This window comes from Theropithecus gelada, chromosome 15 (assembly GCF_003255815.1).
Source record: "Theropithecus gelada isolate Dixy chromosome 15, Tgel_1.0, whole genome shotgun sequence".
Lineage (NCBI taxonomy): Eukaryota > Metazoa > Chordata > Mammalia > Primates > Cercopithecidae > Theropithecus > Theropithecus gelada.
Window position 1 is genome coordinate 83,317,836 of NC_037683.1, and position 17,705 is coordinate 83,335,540.

General features: G+C 38.5%; 1 protein-coding gene across 2 annotated transcripts in view; it reads left to right on the forward strand.

Annotated features, from left to right (window-relative positions):
* The window catches only part of C15H9orf135 (chromosome 15 C9orf135 homolog), a 92,819-nt gene that overhangs the window by 30,853 nt on the left and 44,261 nt on the right, over positions 1-17,705 (forward strand). For both annotated transcript variants that reach the window (XM_025359251.1, XM_025359252.1), the window contains exons 3-4: positions 5,222-5,340; positions 6,601-6,669. In XM_025359251.1, coding sequence (XP_025215036.1) covers positions 5,222-5,340; positions 6,601-6,669 — 188 coding nt within the window. The remainder of the gene's footprint in view (positions 1-5,221; positions 5,341-6,600; positions 6,670-17,705) is intronic.

Here is a 17,705-nt window from a genome sequence, read left to right on the forward strand (position 1 = left end):
TGCCTATTTACCCTGCTTTATGGAGTCAGTTCTTCCTTTATGCCTGGACAAAATCCTATGCAGCTTCCTTAGGTTTTACGGTCAATCTCAGATAATAAAAAGCCTATTGGTCACATTTCAATAATTAAAATATCTCATCAAAATGATGGATTTCATTTAGAGTTAAAGCTTTTCTCTTCCTCCAGCTATAGCCTAGTGGGAAGTGGGTGTGAGGGGTAGGCCGGGTTGGAAAATTTATTATTTCTCCACCTGCTCTGCTTTTCCTTTTCCCCAGACAATTAGAAGAGTCTTTTGTGCTTATTTTACTAATATTAAATATTTAATTAAGACTATTTTGTGACAAGAAGTGGTTTTGTTATCTCAGAGTGATCAGGAAAAAATGAGACTTGTTATAAATTTATTTCTGCTAGAGACAGGAAAAGGAGCATCCCCTAAGCCAGGTGTGGTGGTGCACGCTTGTAGTCCTAGCTACTTGGGAGGCTGAGGCAGCAGGATTGCTTGAGCCCATGAGTTTGAGGCTGCAGTAAGCTATGAATGTGCCACTACACTTCAGCATGGATAACAGTGAGACTCTATTTCTAAAAAATAAAAATTAAAAAAAAGAAGAAGAAGAAGGAATAAGTTCACAAAAGCTTTCTTGAAGAGTAGTTGTGGAAAACAATACAATTATTTTTCTGATTGCACCCTATGAGTCTCAGTTGTTCAAAATAATAGCGGTTACATTTTCAGAGGCCTCTCTTGGATCCTTTAGAATCTTTACATGGCACTGCTGAGTTAACCTAGATGTGAAACAGTGAGGATTTCCAAGGACAAAACTTCTGAGAAATAAGTATGGTCTTTGTGATTATTTTAATAGATAATCAAACTTTTGTTTTTTTTTTGTTTTTGTTTTTTTTTGGCAATGGTGCAGAAAAGCTACAGTTGGTAGGGGGAATGCTGCTTAACAGACTAAAATAAGACTGTTCCTTTGTTATGACTGAAGATCTAAGATAATAGATGCCAACTCCTCCTTTATTCTAAGTAAGTAAGATGCCAACCCACTCATGCCAAACATGCAAATTATTTGGGCGGTAACTGAGTTTTGAGCTTCTTGGTGTCTCTTTCACCTTGATGATTTAAAAACAAACAAAAAAGGTTGAAATCGAAGAGATCTGGTCAAAAGAATTTAGAAGTTGGAGGAGTTGTCTCGAGAAAGAGTACATGCTGTGAATCCAACCCCTCTAATCTTCTAAGGGGTAGGGATGGGAAGTGTATCCCCTCAATTTCTACCCTGAGAGTGGGGCCTCAATGATACCACCCAGGGAACTTGATGCACTGGGGTCTCACTCATGCTTGACAAAAGGCTACAGACGAGAGGGTTCCAGAAGCAGCCTGTGGCATCAGAGGGAAAAGCTTGATGTGAGAAGTACCTGAGCTTCTCATATGGTTTGGCTCTGTGTCCTCACCCAAATCTCATCTTGTAGCTCCTATAATTCCCATGTGTTGTGGGAGGGACCCAGTGGGAGATAATTGAATCATGGTGGCAAGTCTTTCCCATGCTGTTCTCATGATAGTGCATAAGTCTTATGAGATCTAATGGTTTTAAAAACTGGAGTTCCCCTGCACAAGTGCGTGCGCTCTCTCTCTTTGCCTGCTGCCATCCGTGTAAGATGTGACTTGCTCCTCATTGCCTTCTGCCATGATTGTGAGGCCTCCCCAGCCTAGTGGAGCTGTAAATCCATTAAACCTCTTTCTTTTGTAAATTGCCCAGTCTTGGGTATGTATTTATCAGCAGCATGAAAACGGACCAACACAGCTTCCTTCACTGTGGGTCAGAGGAATATACTTTCTGGGTGCCTGTAAACAACCCAGGAAAGAATTGTCAGTTGGGGATTATCTAAAATGAATCTTGCCAGAGGAACAGTCTGGTCAACCTGAAATATATAACCTGAGGAGAAGTCATAAGTGTTCTCCTCATTCCCTGTACCAGTCACCCAGGTTATGTATCTACTGAATTTTCTTCCCGTAAGTGCAGCACATATGGGAAGAGTTCGTTCTAGAAGAATAGAAATTGGGATTTAAAAATAATTCATACTCAGGAAAACAGGGAATATGAATGACATTATGAAATGAGCTTCCTTTATACATTAGATATTTTCTATATTATCATTTGTCTCAAGCTAGATTTTATTATGTAAATTAAATGGAAATTTTAGTGATTATCCTACGAGTTTGTGCTGTGCTAATTTAGCTATCTCACATACCAAATTGCCAATCTCCAGTCTGTGATATACATATATACAAAGCCCAAAAGACTTTTAAACATATGGAAGTGCTTTTATGAAGTACCATCCTTATGTCAGGTTATGAACATTTCTGCACCAAAGTGATTTTTTCACATTGAGATGGTGTAGGATTAGGTTTGCCTACATGCAACAGACACTGAAAATCAACAGAGGCTGTTCATATAGGGTTGTATTATTTCATGTAAAGGGTCTGGAGGATAGCAGGACTGGTATGAAAGTTCTATGTATTGTCAGAGACCAATTCCTTCCAGTTTTCTGCTCTGTCATCCTTGGGTAGGACTCAAGATGGCTGCTGGAAACCAGTCATTATGTCCGCATTCCAGGCAGCAAGAAGGAAAAGAACAGAAGGACTTTTCCTGGAAGTTCTTTCCAGGAAACAACTATTTCCACTTATGCTCAATTGTCCAGAACTAGTCACTGATCATATCTAAGAGTAAAATAATCTGAAAAATGTGGTCTGCAACACCAGGAACCCAGCTAAAGTTTGGGGATTCTATTGATGATGAAGAAGGAATGTCTAATATTGGGAGATAACATTTGCCACTGATACAGGAGACGGAAGTTAAGAGTTGTCTTTGGAGTCGGATGGCTTCTCTTTAATTCTTGGTTCTACCACTTACAGGGTTGTAACTTAAGTCAAGAGTCTCAAACTTTTCATGTCTTTATTTCCTTATGTGTAAAGTGAGAATTGTAGAGTTGTCACAAGCATTTAATGTGAAGACATTTAGAATGGTTTCTGGCCATGTGCTGTTATTACCATTATCCCCATGATTTACTATAACCTACTATGCTATAGCTAGTATAGCCTCTGGTGTTTGTTTGCAAATCTAGTCGTAGAACCTAGTATGATGCCTGGTACTTAATAGATGTGGATAGATGGATGAATGAATGAGGCAGACTGCATGAGTCTTAAATTGTGGAGGTTCTACTTTTTGGCTGATTTGCCTGGGCATTACTTAATCCCTTCCAGCCTTAGTTTTCCCTTTTTTTAAACAGAAATAAATTATACCAAGTGTTCTTCATTTGCACCTCCAGGTCTGCTCTCCACTCTTCTCACCCTGTTTTGTGCCAAGGAGACTGACCTCTAGGGTTCGCTGCAATGAGCTCCTTGCCTTCTGGCTTTCCACTGGGATGAGCCCGTGGGAGGCACTGGCAGGTGACCAGAGGTGGGAAGAGAGGGAGCTTGGACACTTATTCCTGTGATTTCCTCCCTGTAGGACCATGGTTTGGCAGTGGCTGGGTTTCTGTTCTGAAAGATACAACTATCAGGTGACCCTCACTTTATAGCTGTAGGTTGTTCTGAGTTACAGTAACTGTTCCACCCCCAAGGTTCTCCACTATTGCTATCCTCAGGGTTCTTCAGTAGTGTTGATTTGCTTAATGGTTCCCACACTTTTATAAAGAGTTCTCCTCAGTTCCCAATTTGATTGTTTTTCCCTTCTGAGACCATGACTGATATTAATACATAACACTCAGAGGGTTGCTTTGAGAAGGTATTAAAATAATGCATTTAAAGTGCTTAGTACATTGTCTGGCACAGAATAAGCACTCATTCTGCTCCACTAATGCTATGATTATCTGTTTCCTTTTACTTCTCTATTTTATGTTTGGCAATATCTTTGTTTCATATGATTTTCAAAGAGTTGGTTGATTTGCTGAAATATTTTACTGTTAAAAATCATCAGAGCATATCTAAGCTTAATTTTTACACTTGATCTTAGCCAAAAGGCTGAGAAGCAATCTAAGCTTAATTTTTTGGTTTATCTTATACCTTCAAACAAAGTGGTGGCTACTAATTTTTTCTCAAAAGATTTTTTTTGCTGTTAAAATAAATAAGACCCAATGTAGTGTCATCTACCATTGACTTTGGAGTCTGAACATCTAAGAAAAAGAGTAGTTGAGCTGAGTGTATATGGATCAAAGCTGGGAAATTTGCTGGGAGGATAGTAATTCAGGAGGTTGAGGTCTTAGAGAGCAGTGCTCTGAGAAGCCAAGGATCTAGAGAGCCATGGAGTAGACCAGGGAACCAGCACCAGAGACTTAATCAAAATGATTTTGACTAGGCTGGACTCCCAGTTACAGCAAAGCCTTTTTACTAAAGCAAAATGGACCCAAAGTGTCAGACTATAGCCATGATACTCTTGCAGTTGAAGGCTCTGGTTTTCTAAAGAGTGGTCTCTCTTTAAAAACAAACAAACAAGCAAACAAACAAACAAACAAGAAACAGAAAATCTAGTAGTAGTAATGTGTTCTGAGACTTCATGAATATCTTGGGGAATCTAGTCTTTCACATAAAGTAATGGATTTTCTTGGTGATGAGTTCTGGTTCTTGGCTCTGAACCTCCAGCTTCATGATCTTCTAGAGTTTTGTATGGAGAAAATATTGAATCCCTGACATCCAATTTTGTTCCTAAGATCCCTGAGATGCTACCCTTGATGTTTCTGCAATTGGTTTGAGTACATCTTACAGTTGGCAGATTTTCCACATAGCAATAATTGCTTAGTAATTAATTGAATTATGCTCTATGCTAGAGAATGAATAATAATGATGACGATGATGATGATATCTGAAGTCCTTGTAATTTACAAAGGGATTGCTACAAACATTTTCCTTCTTAGGGTTTTTAAAATATACCAACCCTGAGAAGGATAAAGAAGGAAATAGAAAGTAGGTAGAGTTAGTATATTTAATTGAATGCAGTTCTTTCTGTTTCGTAGAAATACTAATTTGCTTTTTATTTCCCAATAGCATACAGTAATTGCTATTTTTACATATTTATGATGAAACAGTTGACAGCTATGAGCTATCACCTATTTTTAATGTCAACTAGAGTCAACAATTAAAATCAGAATGTACTTCAATAAACACATGTTTTAGTAATTGACCATTTTTAGTGAGAATTCATTTTTCTTAGATGTGGCTTCTATGTTTCCAGATGTGGGTATCAGAAACACATGAAAAGTTGTCACAAGTGTGTTTAAACACAGAATGGGCTGAAATGAAGAGCAAGGCCTTATTGAATGAGGAAACAGTGAGCTCTGGGATTATCGAAAGGTATTCTTAATACTTTTCTTTACTTATAGAATATGGACATGCAGAAAGGACTTGTATAAGTAGCAAAAAAGTATAGTGACCCCAGTTCCACACTAAAGGAACACATCAAGCACATTTGTCTCAAGCTTCCATGCTTTCTGCTCATGCTGATCTCTCTCTGTCTGGGAGTTTCTTTTCCTCAATTTTTTACCAATCAACTCTCTACTTATTCTGGGTCCAGCTAAAATGCCGTTTCTTCTTTATATGTGGGTTTTTTTTTGTTTTTTTGTTTTTTGTTTTTTTTTTTTTTTTTCCTGGCCCAGGGTTCTGACTATCCAGGTTTGAACCCCAGCTCTACAATTTACTGTAAAAGTTTTTTGGTGTTTATAACCCAGCTTGTTCACCTGTAAAATGAGAATTACAAAAGCATCTACTTCGTAGGGTTGTTATGAAATTTAGATGAAATAAGGTATGAAGTGTGCATAGAAGTGTTGCCTGACATGCAGTAAGAATTAGGTAAGCTGTCATTAATCAGAATTAATTCCTTTTCTATTTTTGTCCTCTGAGTATTTTATGTCCTACATGACAGTTGGACTTGCATTCTAGTTATTTATATGGAGGCATTTCCTCAGGAATAGAGAGTTCTTTGAGGATAGAAGCTCTTTCTTCGTCATAGCTGTCATCCTGCATCCTGGCACAGTGCCTCCCCATGGAAGTGTATGACACATAGCCTTTGTCTTATACTGTAATTGTTGAAAAAGGCAGTCAAAATAATGACAAAAATGCTAAAATTTCCATTGACTTGTTGAGACATTTTGTTTTATAAAGTTCATGAAAGTTGCAAACATGAAAACTCTTTAAAAAGTAATCACCATAAAAATCCAACCCTAAATTAGTTTTTGTTTTGTTTTTTTTGACATGGACCCTTGCTCTGCCGCCCAGGCTGGAGTGCAGTGGCATGATCTCGGCTCACTGCAACCTCCCGCCTCCCGGGTTCGAGCAATTCTCCTGCCTCAGCCTCCTGAGTAGCTAGGACTACAGGCGCATGCCGCCACGTCCGGCTAATTTTTTTTTTATTTTTAGTAGAGATGGGGCTTCACCATATTGCCCAGGCTGGTCTTGAACTCCTGAGCTCAGGAAATCTGCCTGTCTCGGCCTCCCAAAGTGCTGGGATTACAGGCATGAGCCACTGTGCCCAGCCCCTAAATTAGTTTTACATGGGTTTGAAAGTTTACACATTACACTCTAATAAGTTTTCTAAAAAATGTTATCTTGTTTTAGGGTCACCGGATTGCCTGCCACAGGTTTTGGAGCTGTCTTTCCTAGACATCCACCAGATCGGAACAAAATGTTAGTAGTCCCTAAACTGCTACAATTGTACACAATGTTTCCTGATTCAGAAGGTTTGTTTGCAGGGGTGAAGGTATGAGAGGGTGAGCCAAGGTCAACAAAATGCCCTTTACATGACATCTTCAATTTGCCTTTAACCAAATATTTTCTCCATTCACATGCATAGCATTAATAACAATAATAATACAACAGTAAATCCTCACTATTTGCAGATTCTGTATTTGTAAATCTTTTTTCTCTGTAAAATTTACCTATTTGCATCCCCCAAGTCAATACTCGTGGTTCTGTCATGGTCATTTGTGGACATATGCAGAGTGGTAAAAAAGGGAAGGCACCAGATATGTACAATCCCAGCTGAGGTCGAACAGGGTGATTCCCTGCCTTCTTGTTTCAGCTCTCATTCTATAAACGTGTTCTTTCCACAGTCTATTCAGTGTCACATTTTTCAAACTCTTATGCTTTTTGTTGGTGATCTCGTTTAAGACATCCCTCAAGCGTGGTGCTGAAGTGCTGCCATGTTCCTTAGAGCAAGAAGGCTGTGATGTGCCTTTCAGAGAAAACACATGTGTTAGACAAGCTTGATTCAGGCATGAGTTGCAGTGTTGTTGGTCATAAGTTCAAAGGTGATAAATCAAAAAATAAGATGTCTTTAAGCAGAAACAGACATTAAACAAAGTTTTATATTGATCGAGTGGTGAAAATGTGACCAGAGGCTTGCAGGAACCTAACCCTACATTTCCCCTAAGATCAGTGGTTCAATATTTGCTAATTCAGTGTTTCAGCAACTTCATAGAACATTACTATGAACAAAGAGAACTGACTTTACAGCAAGAGACTATTTTTACTGATATAAGAGATAAGTCTGTTTTGGCAGGGAAGCATGAATTCTTACTAAAAAAGAAAAAAATCTTATCTACTCATCCTTCTAAATATAAACTTTCATTATGTACAGTAAGTGATGTGGAAATACATTTATAAGTATGACAAAATTCTAAGGATCGCATTGTGCATTATGGGGTTGTTATGAAGATTAAGCAAGTTAATAGACATCAAACAATTAGAGCAGTAATTGATGCATGCATACTAAATTCTTTGCTGGACATGGTGAACCTTTCAGTTTATAAACTCATATCAGTTCAGAGAAATTTTCTTGATTTATTTTATTCTTGGCCTACTGTGTTTTCTCTGTTCTCTCTTTTGGAAATCCTTTATTTGAATGTTGGATTTCTTTTCCTGATCCTAAAACTTTCCTGTCTTTTTTCAGCCTTTCTTTTTGGTCTTTACGATCTACTTTCCTCTCTGTTTCTTCAACTCTACCCTTGAATTATCTTTTTGTTTTCTGAATCCTTTTGTTTTTGTAGGATTTTTTTGTTGTTGTTGTTGTTTCATGACTTCAGTATCTTCCCTTTTCTATCTGAAGATGTTAGTGAAAGTTTTAATGATAGCTTAAAATTTTTTTTTTCTTCCCCATGCATACTCTCTGTTTTCTCCAAGATGTCTTTTTTTCTGTTTTTTATTTGTTGGTATGGTATCCATCTTCCACGCTAGAGGCATTTTCCTTAGGCACCTGCTAATCAGTCCTCTGCTCATGATTAAGAGATGGGGCTCCGAGCCTGTGAGTGAGGCTTACTGCCTTGGAGATTCCCTGGAGGAATCTAGGTGGGTCATTATTTCAAAGAAACCCTAGTACCAGTACAGTCATGCATTGTGTAATGTCAGGGATATGTTCCAAGAAATGTGTTGTTAGGTGATTTCATCGTTGTGTGAACATCATAGAGTGTACTTACACAAACAAGATGGTCTAGCCTACTACACACTGAGGCTAGATGGTAAAATCCATTGCTCCTAGACCTTCAACCTGTATAGCATATTACTGTACTGAACAGTGTAGGCTATTATAACACAGCGTTAAGTATTTATGTATCTAAACATATCTAAACATAAAAAAAGGTGCAGTAAAAATACAGAATGAAAGATAAAAAATGGTACACCTGTATAGGGCACATGCCATGCATGTACCCTGCAAGACTGGAAGTTGCTCTGGGTGAGTCCATGAGTGAGCAGTGAGTCTATGAATGTGAAGGCCTAGGACATTACTAAATACTACTGTAGACTTTATAAACACTGTATACTTAGGCTACACTAAATGTATAAAACAATTTTGTTTGTCTATTTTGCATTGTTGTAAAGGAATACCTGAGACTGGGTAGTTTATAAAGAAAAGAGGTTTATTTGGCTCACAGTTCCACAGGCTGTATAAGCATGGCACCATCATCTGCTTGGCTTCTGGTGAGGCCTCAGGAAGCTTTTACTCATGGCAGAAGGTGAAGGGGAGGTGGGAATGTCACATGGCAACAGAGGGAGCAAGAGAGAGGGGAGGAGATGCCAGGGTCTTTTTAACTACCAGATCTCATGTGAACTCTCCTTACTGCAAGGAGGGCACCAACCCACTCATGAGGTATCTACCCTCATGACCCAGACACCACTCATCCGATCCCCACCTCCAACACTGGGGATCACATTTCAGTATGAGATTTGGATAGGTCAAACATCAAAAATACATCAACAATATTTGCCTTTCTTCAAAAAGACATTTACTTTAGCTTATTGCACCTTTTTTACTTTATAGCTTTTTTTTTAACTTTTGGACTCTTTTAGCAACACTTAGCTTAAAACGCAAACACATTGTATAGCTGTATAAAATATTTTCTTTCTTTATATCCCTATTCTGTAAGCTTTTTATTATTAAACAATTTTTTTTAACTTTTACAACTTTTTTCTTAAAAATGAAGACACAAACACACACCTTAGCCTAGGCTTACACAGGGTCCAGATCGTCAATATCACTGTGTCCACCTCCACATCTTGAGCTACTGATAAGCCTTCAGGGGCAATACCATGCATGGAATTGTCATCTCTTGTGATAACAATGCCTTCTTCTGGAATACCTCCTGAAGGACCTGCCTGAGGCTGTTTTACGGTTCACATTTTTTTTAATAAATAGAAGAAATATACTCTAAAATAGTGATAAAAACCATAGTATAGTAAGTGCATAAACCAGTAATAGTTGTTTATTATTGTTATCAAGTATCATTATATACTGTACATAATTGTATGTGCTCCACTTTTATATAGCTAACAGCACGTACGCTTGTTTACACTAGCATCTCCACAAATATGAGAGTAATGCATTGTGCTAGGATATTACAAAGGCAACAATGTCAATAGAAATTTTTCAGTTCCATTATAATCTTATGGAGTCTTCATAGTACCTACTGTCCAGCCTGTTGTTGACTGAAATAGCATTATTTGGCATGACTCTATTTTAGTCTCTCCTTTTGGGCTGGTCGTATTCCCAGACAAGCCTCTTCAATCTCCCTTCTGAAGGGTGAAGAGTGGGTTGGTGCCTGTGTTCTTAGAGTGAGCAAGACAATTGGACAGGGACATCAATATGAATACTGCATAATGTTATGGTCACTGAATTGAATCGTGTTTTTGATTAAGGACTTTCTTACCCTACAGATGAATAAATTTCTAGCTTTCTGCTAAGGAAGGGGAGGGGCAGTTACCTGGCAGTGGGGGAAGAGCTTGGGAGCATCACCTGCTTTTCAGATAGCTCTCCCCACAGGCCTTTGCTGACTTAGGATTCATTCAGCTTTCTTCTAAGTCAGGAACCACTTGTCCATCTTCTCTTGAGTTTCCAAAATTTGTTTCTCTTGTCCTTTCTCCTATTCTCCATATTGTGGGTTTAAAACAAAAAACACTTTCTTAAGTCTCTTTACTGTGGTTTTAGTGGAGCTTTTTGAGGAAGCAAGATTCGATGCTCATCTTAACTCTGATGTTATCAAGTCTCACCTGATTTGCCACCTCCTCCAGAGGACCTTCCCATACCTACTGCCGCCCCATCCCCAATAACTTGGTTAGGTCCCTCACTGTGGGTGCCCATAGCACTGTATGCTTCTTTTATGCAAACACTATTAATATTTGTTGCAATTGTTTGCATTCTTCTCGTTCTTGCTCAATTCAATGCTCTGAAGGGAAAGACTATCACAACTCTGTCCCCAGTGCCTAAAGAGAGCCTAACCTGCAGCAAATACACCACAATTATCTCCTGAGTTAATAGATTAATTATTTCTGACATTGAACAGCAAATTATAATAGAAGGGGGTTTGGCTAATTCCTATTTTATTTGATTTAGGGGTTCAAGGCCTTTAGAGCCAAAAGTTGTTCTCAATTCTTTTTGGTAAATGCATTTGAAGACATAGTTTCTTTTAGAAAATCAGCCCTCATTAGTTTGAATTGCTAGAATTACTCATTTGTTTTATGTGATTCATGAGTATTAACAAGGAGATAAATACATGAACACCTTCAAACAGCCCCTACTAATTCCATATGTAATTCTTTCTTTCAGTTAATATACACTAATTATAGAATGTTTCATACAGTAGAATGCTGTGGTGTTTTAGAATCTGCTCTCTTGAATATTAAATAATCTTTTGCTTCTTGCCAACTCTACAGCTCTGCAAGTTAAATGTCAACTTTAAAAGGCAATGAATAAGAATGAGTTTGCTCAATGGACCAAAATATGCTTCAACTTATAAAAGAAAGACTGTAATCATAAGGTAAATTTAAGGTTTAGGTTACCTCTTAAGGGAGAAAAATTAGAATAAGGTATAGCTTTGTTATTAAGGAGACATTAGGTTGATGGACTTATCTTAATTTTTAGATAATGTCCATTATGCTGAAATGGCATTTGACTGACTCTCTTTCTCATAACTCAACCTATGTCCCACCTACTTTATTTTGGACCAGTGTGAAGAAGACATAACACCTTTCCCCCATCAGTGGGTAGCAAACATCTCAATGACACTAATTGAAAATCAGAACAGCTAGAATGTTTGACACCACCAGAACTTGTCACTCCTGACCTTAACTAAGAAAAGGGCTCGGTGAATAATTCCTTCCACATGCATCACAGATGGAGGAGATGGATGAAAAATAAATTTCAATATAGGGAACAGTTAGGATGACACTAAAGTGATTATCAGAGACTTAAACTTTAAAAATGAAATTTATAGACTTTGAGTCTGGATAGAGCTTATCTAGAACTAAAGCTATTGGTTTCCTTGAGAGCTGGTCTCAGTCCCATCAGTGAGTCTCCAAGGAACTGACAGTGGCCAGTGATGGGCAGAGTGAGAGTCAAGGAGGTTCAAAGACCTCTCAGACATCAACAATGCCTGTTTGGTCTCAAACTATTAATAATACAAATGCATGTGTAGGGAGTCTCTAACATGGATAACTTATGCGACATGGATAGAGACAGTAGAGGAATAGAAACGTAACAAGAGGCACGTTTCCTTTATGGCATATAGGAAAAGTGGATGGGAATGTGAATATAGTAAGCAAGTCAATTTAAGAGTTTTTATTTGCCTTCCTACCTGATTCTTGGGCATTCTCAAGTAACTTTTACTTAATTTGAAAGTACACTTTACATCAGGTATAACTGACGAGTTGATGGATGCAGCACGCCAACATGGCACAAGTATACATATGTAACAAACCTGCACGTTATGCACATGTACCCTAGAACTTAAAGTATAATAATAAAAAAAAAAAAAGAAAAGAAAAAAAAAAAGAAAGTACATTTTACGAGGCATGGAAAACAAATTCACTAATTATCAAAAGGCCCCGTATATCTGATTATTTAATATAAAATCATTTTATGATTTGTTCACAGAACCAGATGATTGTAGCTAATTCATTCTAGGAAGTAAGGTTTTCCATGTACAAATATCTGGGCTGTGTCTACAACTATTAAACAAGCAGTCAGACACCAAACCAGCAAAACAAACAACAACCAGAACTGTATCAAGCAGATCCAATTTTGAAAGGGAGATGTAGTAATAGATATAATTTTGTGTTACGATCTTATTTCTCAGAAGTCCTCATTTAAATATACACATAGAGTTCCTTCTCTATTCCCACTGTTTCACTTGACTTCACTTTTTTTTCTCTCTTTAAAAAAAAGAAAGGAAAAAATATATATACACATATAAACATGTGTGGTCCCAGGATAATGGTCCACAGAAGAAGTCAGTTTTTTTGTTTTTTTTTTTTTTTTGATAGGGAAAAATCAGTTCAGGTAGCGTATTTGCTATGTGAGAAGTAGGTCCGTGGGGTCCTGAGTTTGAGGGCTCCTCAGGAGTACTGAGTTCCTACTGGAGGCTGGAGAAGCACCCGAGGTAGAACTCATACAAAGTCAGCCCTAACTACTGTACCTTGTTGTTTTCACCAAATTTGATTGCCTCCTGGTGGTAGTAATTAGTGCATATTGTTGAAATTTCATAATAAATGATTCCACAATTCATCCAAACATTTATGTAATCCACATAATGGGAGAAGAAAGAAATTAATAGTGTTTGGGATCACTGAGTAGCTTTTAGAAATTGCGTGTGGTCGTGGCCGGGCGGGGAGGGTGTTTGCTTTTTTCAGAAAGAACATGGTATAGAAAAATAGGATAGAAAACCTGGGTTCTACTTCTGGGCCTGCAATAAACCTGCTACGTGACCGTGTGCTGCCTAATAGCCCTCTCTGGACTCCAGTTGTTTCCATTTGCAAAATGAGGGGATTGAACCAAATGATCTGTAAAGTCCTTTCCCACTCTAAAATTTTATGGCTCTAGGAGAAAGGCATCTATAGTTTCTATAGTTGCATAAATGGGCAAGTTAAATGAGGCCCAAAAGTAGTTCAGGCAGTTAAGTGTTCATTGTTGGGATAGAGCACTTATCCATATGTGTGTGGAGTGGTCACTTCACAGTAGCAGTAGCAAGCCTGGGCCACAGTTTAAATTCTTCCCTTTTATTCCTCGCTCTGAGACATTAGCATCTATAAAATCTTTGGCACTCTTCAGAGGAAAGGGACTACATATAAATAGTAAGAAGGATTTTTTCTTTTCTCAAAGTATAGTACAGGAAATTTATTTTCTTTTCTACTTATGCATTTGTGCTGTGGTTTGTCTCCTGGTAAAATATTACTCAGTTGTTGAACATTTTGCCAGATGAAAAAAGTTTAAAAAGTTACCCTATGGTGATGATGATATGGTATGATTTGTGTCCCCACCCAAATCTCATCTTGAATTATAATCCCCATAATCCCCACATGTCAAGGCAGAGACTGGGTGGAGACAACTGGATCATGGGGGCAGTTTCCTCCATGCTGTTCTCTTGATAGTGAGTGAGTTGTCACCAGATCCGATGGTTTTATAAGGGCCATTTCCCCCTTCGCTGACTCTTCTCTCTCCTGCTGCCCTGTAAAGAGGTGCCTTCCACCATCATTGTAAGTTTCCTGAGGCCTCCCCAGCCATGTTGAACTGTGAGTCAATTAAACCTCTTTTCTTGACAAATTACCCAGTCTTGGACAGTTCTTTATAGCACTGAGAGAATGAACTAATACAGATGAGGAGGAGGGTAACAACAAAAATAAGCAAAGAGGAGAGTTGGGTGATGAAAGGCCATGAAGGTGAGACAGGCTTGAATTCAGTTATTGATTCTCCAACTTATTCATTGTAGGACCTTTCATTTTTGTCTGGCCGGCTTTCTTCTTTTGGACAACATCTTCTCACCTATTCAGTGTAATTTGACTAGGCCATATTACGGATGGCTGACTCTGTTCCCCATTTCTACCTCCCCACAAGCCTAAGTATTGGGCACAAGATCCAGACCAGGCTGTTCAGAGGATAGTTATTAGAGTTCTAGAGAAGATGCCCTCTTCTTCTCCAGTTGCAAGTTACAGAGGACATCCCGCTTCTGTGGGAGTATCTGTGTAAAAATAAAGTTAAGCAGAGGTATGGGAAAAGACAGTTCTGATTATATTCTTCTTATATGAGCTGATATTTTCCTTTAATTTTAACCTATTAAGTTTGAGTTGGGTTTCTATAACTTATACTAATACTGATAAAAGCAAACACTTACATGATGCTTATTATGTACCAGGCACTATTCTAAGTGGTTTATGTATGTTAACTCAGTGCTCCCTACAAAAACTCTATGAATTGGTTTCATCATTATCTGCATTCTGTGATGGGAAATACAGAAGCACAGAGAAGTAAATAACATGTCCAAACTCTCACAGCTGGCCAGGGATAATGGCCAGTATTTGAGCTGAGATAGTTTAATGCCAAAGCTCACAGCCTCTTCTATGCTGCTTCTCTGATTAACAGGCCAACTAAGAGACCTCTGGCACACACTTAAGTTTCCTGAACATCACTTACCTCTGTAAACATGGAGAGAATAATTGCTATATTTAGGCAGGCCAGGCCTTGAGCACTGGATTAGTCAGTATGCTCCGAGAAACAAAATCAATATGATATATATGAGGAGATTTATTATGTGCTTACGTGGTTATGGAAGCCAAGAAGTCCTACCATCTGTCTTCTGTAAGCTGCAGGGCTGAGAAAGCCAGTGGCACAATTCACTTAAAGTCTGAAGGCTAGAGAGCCAGGGGAGATGATGGTGTAACTCCTGGTTCAACTCTGAAAGCCTGAGAACTAGTGGGACTGATGATGTAAATCCCAGAGTTCAAATGCCAGATAACTAGGAGCTCAGATGTCCAAGGTCAAGAGAAAATGGATATTCTAGCTCAAGAAGAGAGAAAATGAACCCTTCCTCTTTTTGTTCTGTTTAGGCTCTTCATGAATTGGATGACGTCTACGTGCATTGGTGAGGGCAGATCTTCTTTACTCAGTCACTGATTCAAAAGCTACTCTATTTTCTATTAGCAAAATAGATGGACAGAAACAGACAGAAATAATGTCTTACCCACTATCTGGGCATTCTTTGGCCCAGTCATGTTGACACATAAAATTAGCCATGACAAGCACTAAGCTTATAAAGGAAATACTGGTGAAAAGTTATTTATCCATTTTGAAATTTCTCAAATCAAATGTTCCATTTCTTAAACTACCTGGGCTCCTGGTTCCTTAGACATGCCTAGGCCCTGGCTTGACATTTTTGCCCTGTGAGGCGGCAATGCTACCTGAGTGCATATCACCAACCTGAATTTCCTGGAATGGATGGCTTGGCTGGTACTGAGTGGTGATGGCTTACTAGTTGGCAAGTTTGCTGAATTAATTTCAGAGTCAACCTAAATGCAATTTTTCTTTGCGTCATCCTTGCATATAGGATATCTCTCCTTAGCTGATGTATGTTGAAGTCAAATGACCGAGGAGGTGGGATATTGGTGTTAGTATTTGGGGTTGTGACTCAGGTCCTGATGAGTTTGGTTTGGAATTTGGATTGTGTGCCTTGGCAAAGGATATTTTGACAGCAGGTAACAATAAACGATTCTATCACTATCCTTGCATTGTAATTCAAATAATTTGATAAGAAAATATATGTGAAAGCACATGATATAGTACCTGTCAGATCTGAAGTTTTGGCATCCCGATGGGCTGATGGCTGACTCAGACCATCCTTTGTTTCCTGTAGGTCTTTATTGAGTCTAACTTTATTACAGTAGCCATTCAAGTTATATCTGCCAAGTGGAAAGTCAGGTTTCTTTGTAGTTTTGAGTGTGCTCAGTGAGGCTCTAAAACTAGCATTATGAAGATAGGCTTATATGATTTATCTTGTGGTCACTAGTTTGCAGAGATGGCCACAGCGCTTTGTTCCCTCCCTGAACATGCATGCTGCTGCTCCCAGGAAGAGGCTGAGGTTATTTGCCTGCCCTCTGCACCCGGGCTGGCCTGGTGACTGGTTTTGATTAATAGAATGCGGCAGAAATGATATCCTGGATTTCTGAGTACAGACATTAAGAAAAATAGTAGTTTCTACTTTCTGATTCTCAGATCCTAGCTGAAATGCTGTGAGAAGCCCAAGACACATGGAGAAGCCACATGGAGGAGAATCAAGGCTTGTGTTTGACAGCTCCAGTGAAGCTCCCAGACAATAGACAAAACAAACTGGAGCCATGTGAATGAACTGTCTTGGATCATCCAGCCCAATCAAACCTCTGGACAACTGTAGCTCTAACTAACATCACATGGAACAGATAAACCACCCGCCTGAGCTAATCATTCCACAGAATAATCAGAGATAATAAAATAGTTGTTATTTTAAGTTACTTTTAAGTCATAACAATAGGTAATTGAAACAACCTTCATATCTCTTAATACCATCTTATATGGTCATTTCTTCTGATATTAAGCCTATAGGTATAGTTTTTGCCATTTTTAATCTATCAGAGATGCAAGAAGTTCAAATTGTGGGGACTGATGAGCTAATAAAACAATGTGCACAATAATCAACTCAAAATAGACTAAAGATTTTAGTGGAAGACCTGAAACCATAAATCTCCTAGAATAAAACATAGAGAGAAACCTTCTTGACATTGGTCTTGGAAATGAAATGATTTTTTGGACAGACATCAAAGGTACAGGCAGCAAAAACAAAGCAAACAAACAAAAACAAAAATGAGACTACATCAAACAAACAAAAAAAAGCTTCTTCACTGCAAAAGAAACAAAAATGAGGCAGGGCGTGGCGTCCCCAGCACTTTGGGAGGCCAAGGGCAGTGGATCACTTGAGGCCGAGAGTTTGAGATCAGCCTAGCCAACACGGTGAAACCCCATCTCCACTAAAAATACAAAAATTAGCTGGGCATGGTGGCATGTGCCTGTAATCCCAGCTACTTGGGAGGCTAAGGCAGGAGAATAACTTGAACCTGGGAGGCAGAGGTTGGAGTGAGCCGAGATCATGCCATTGCACTCCAGCCTTAGCGACAGAGTGAGTGAGACTCCGTCAAAAAAAAGAAAAAAAGAAAAAGAAACAAAAAATGAAAAGCCAACCTATGGATGAGGAGAAAATATTTGTAAGCATATATCTGAAAAGAGCTTCATATCCAAAATTTACAAGGAACTCATACAACTTATTAGTAAAAAAAAAAAAAAAAAATAGCCTGATAAAATGAGCAAAGGACTTAAATAGGCATTTTTCCAAAGAAGACACACAAATGGCCAATAGGTATTTTAAAAGGTGTTC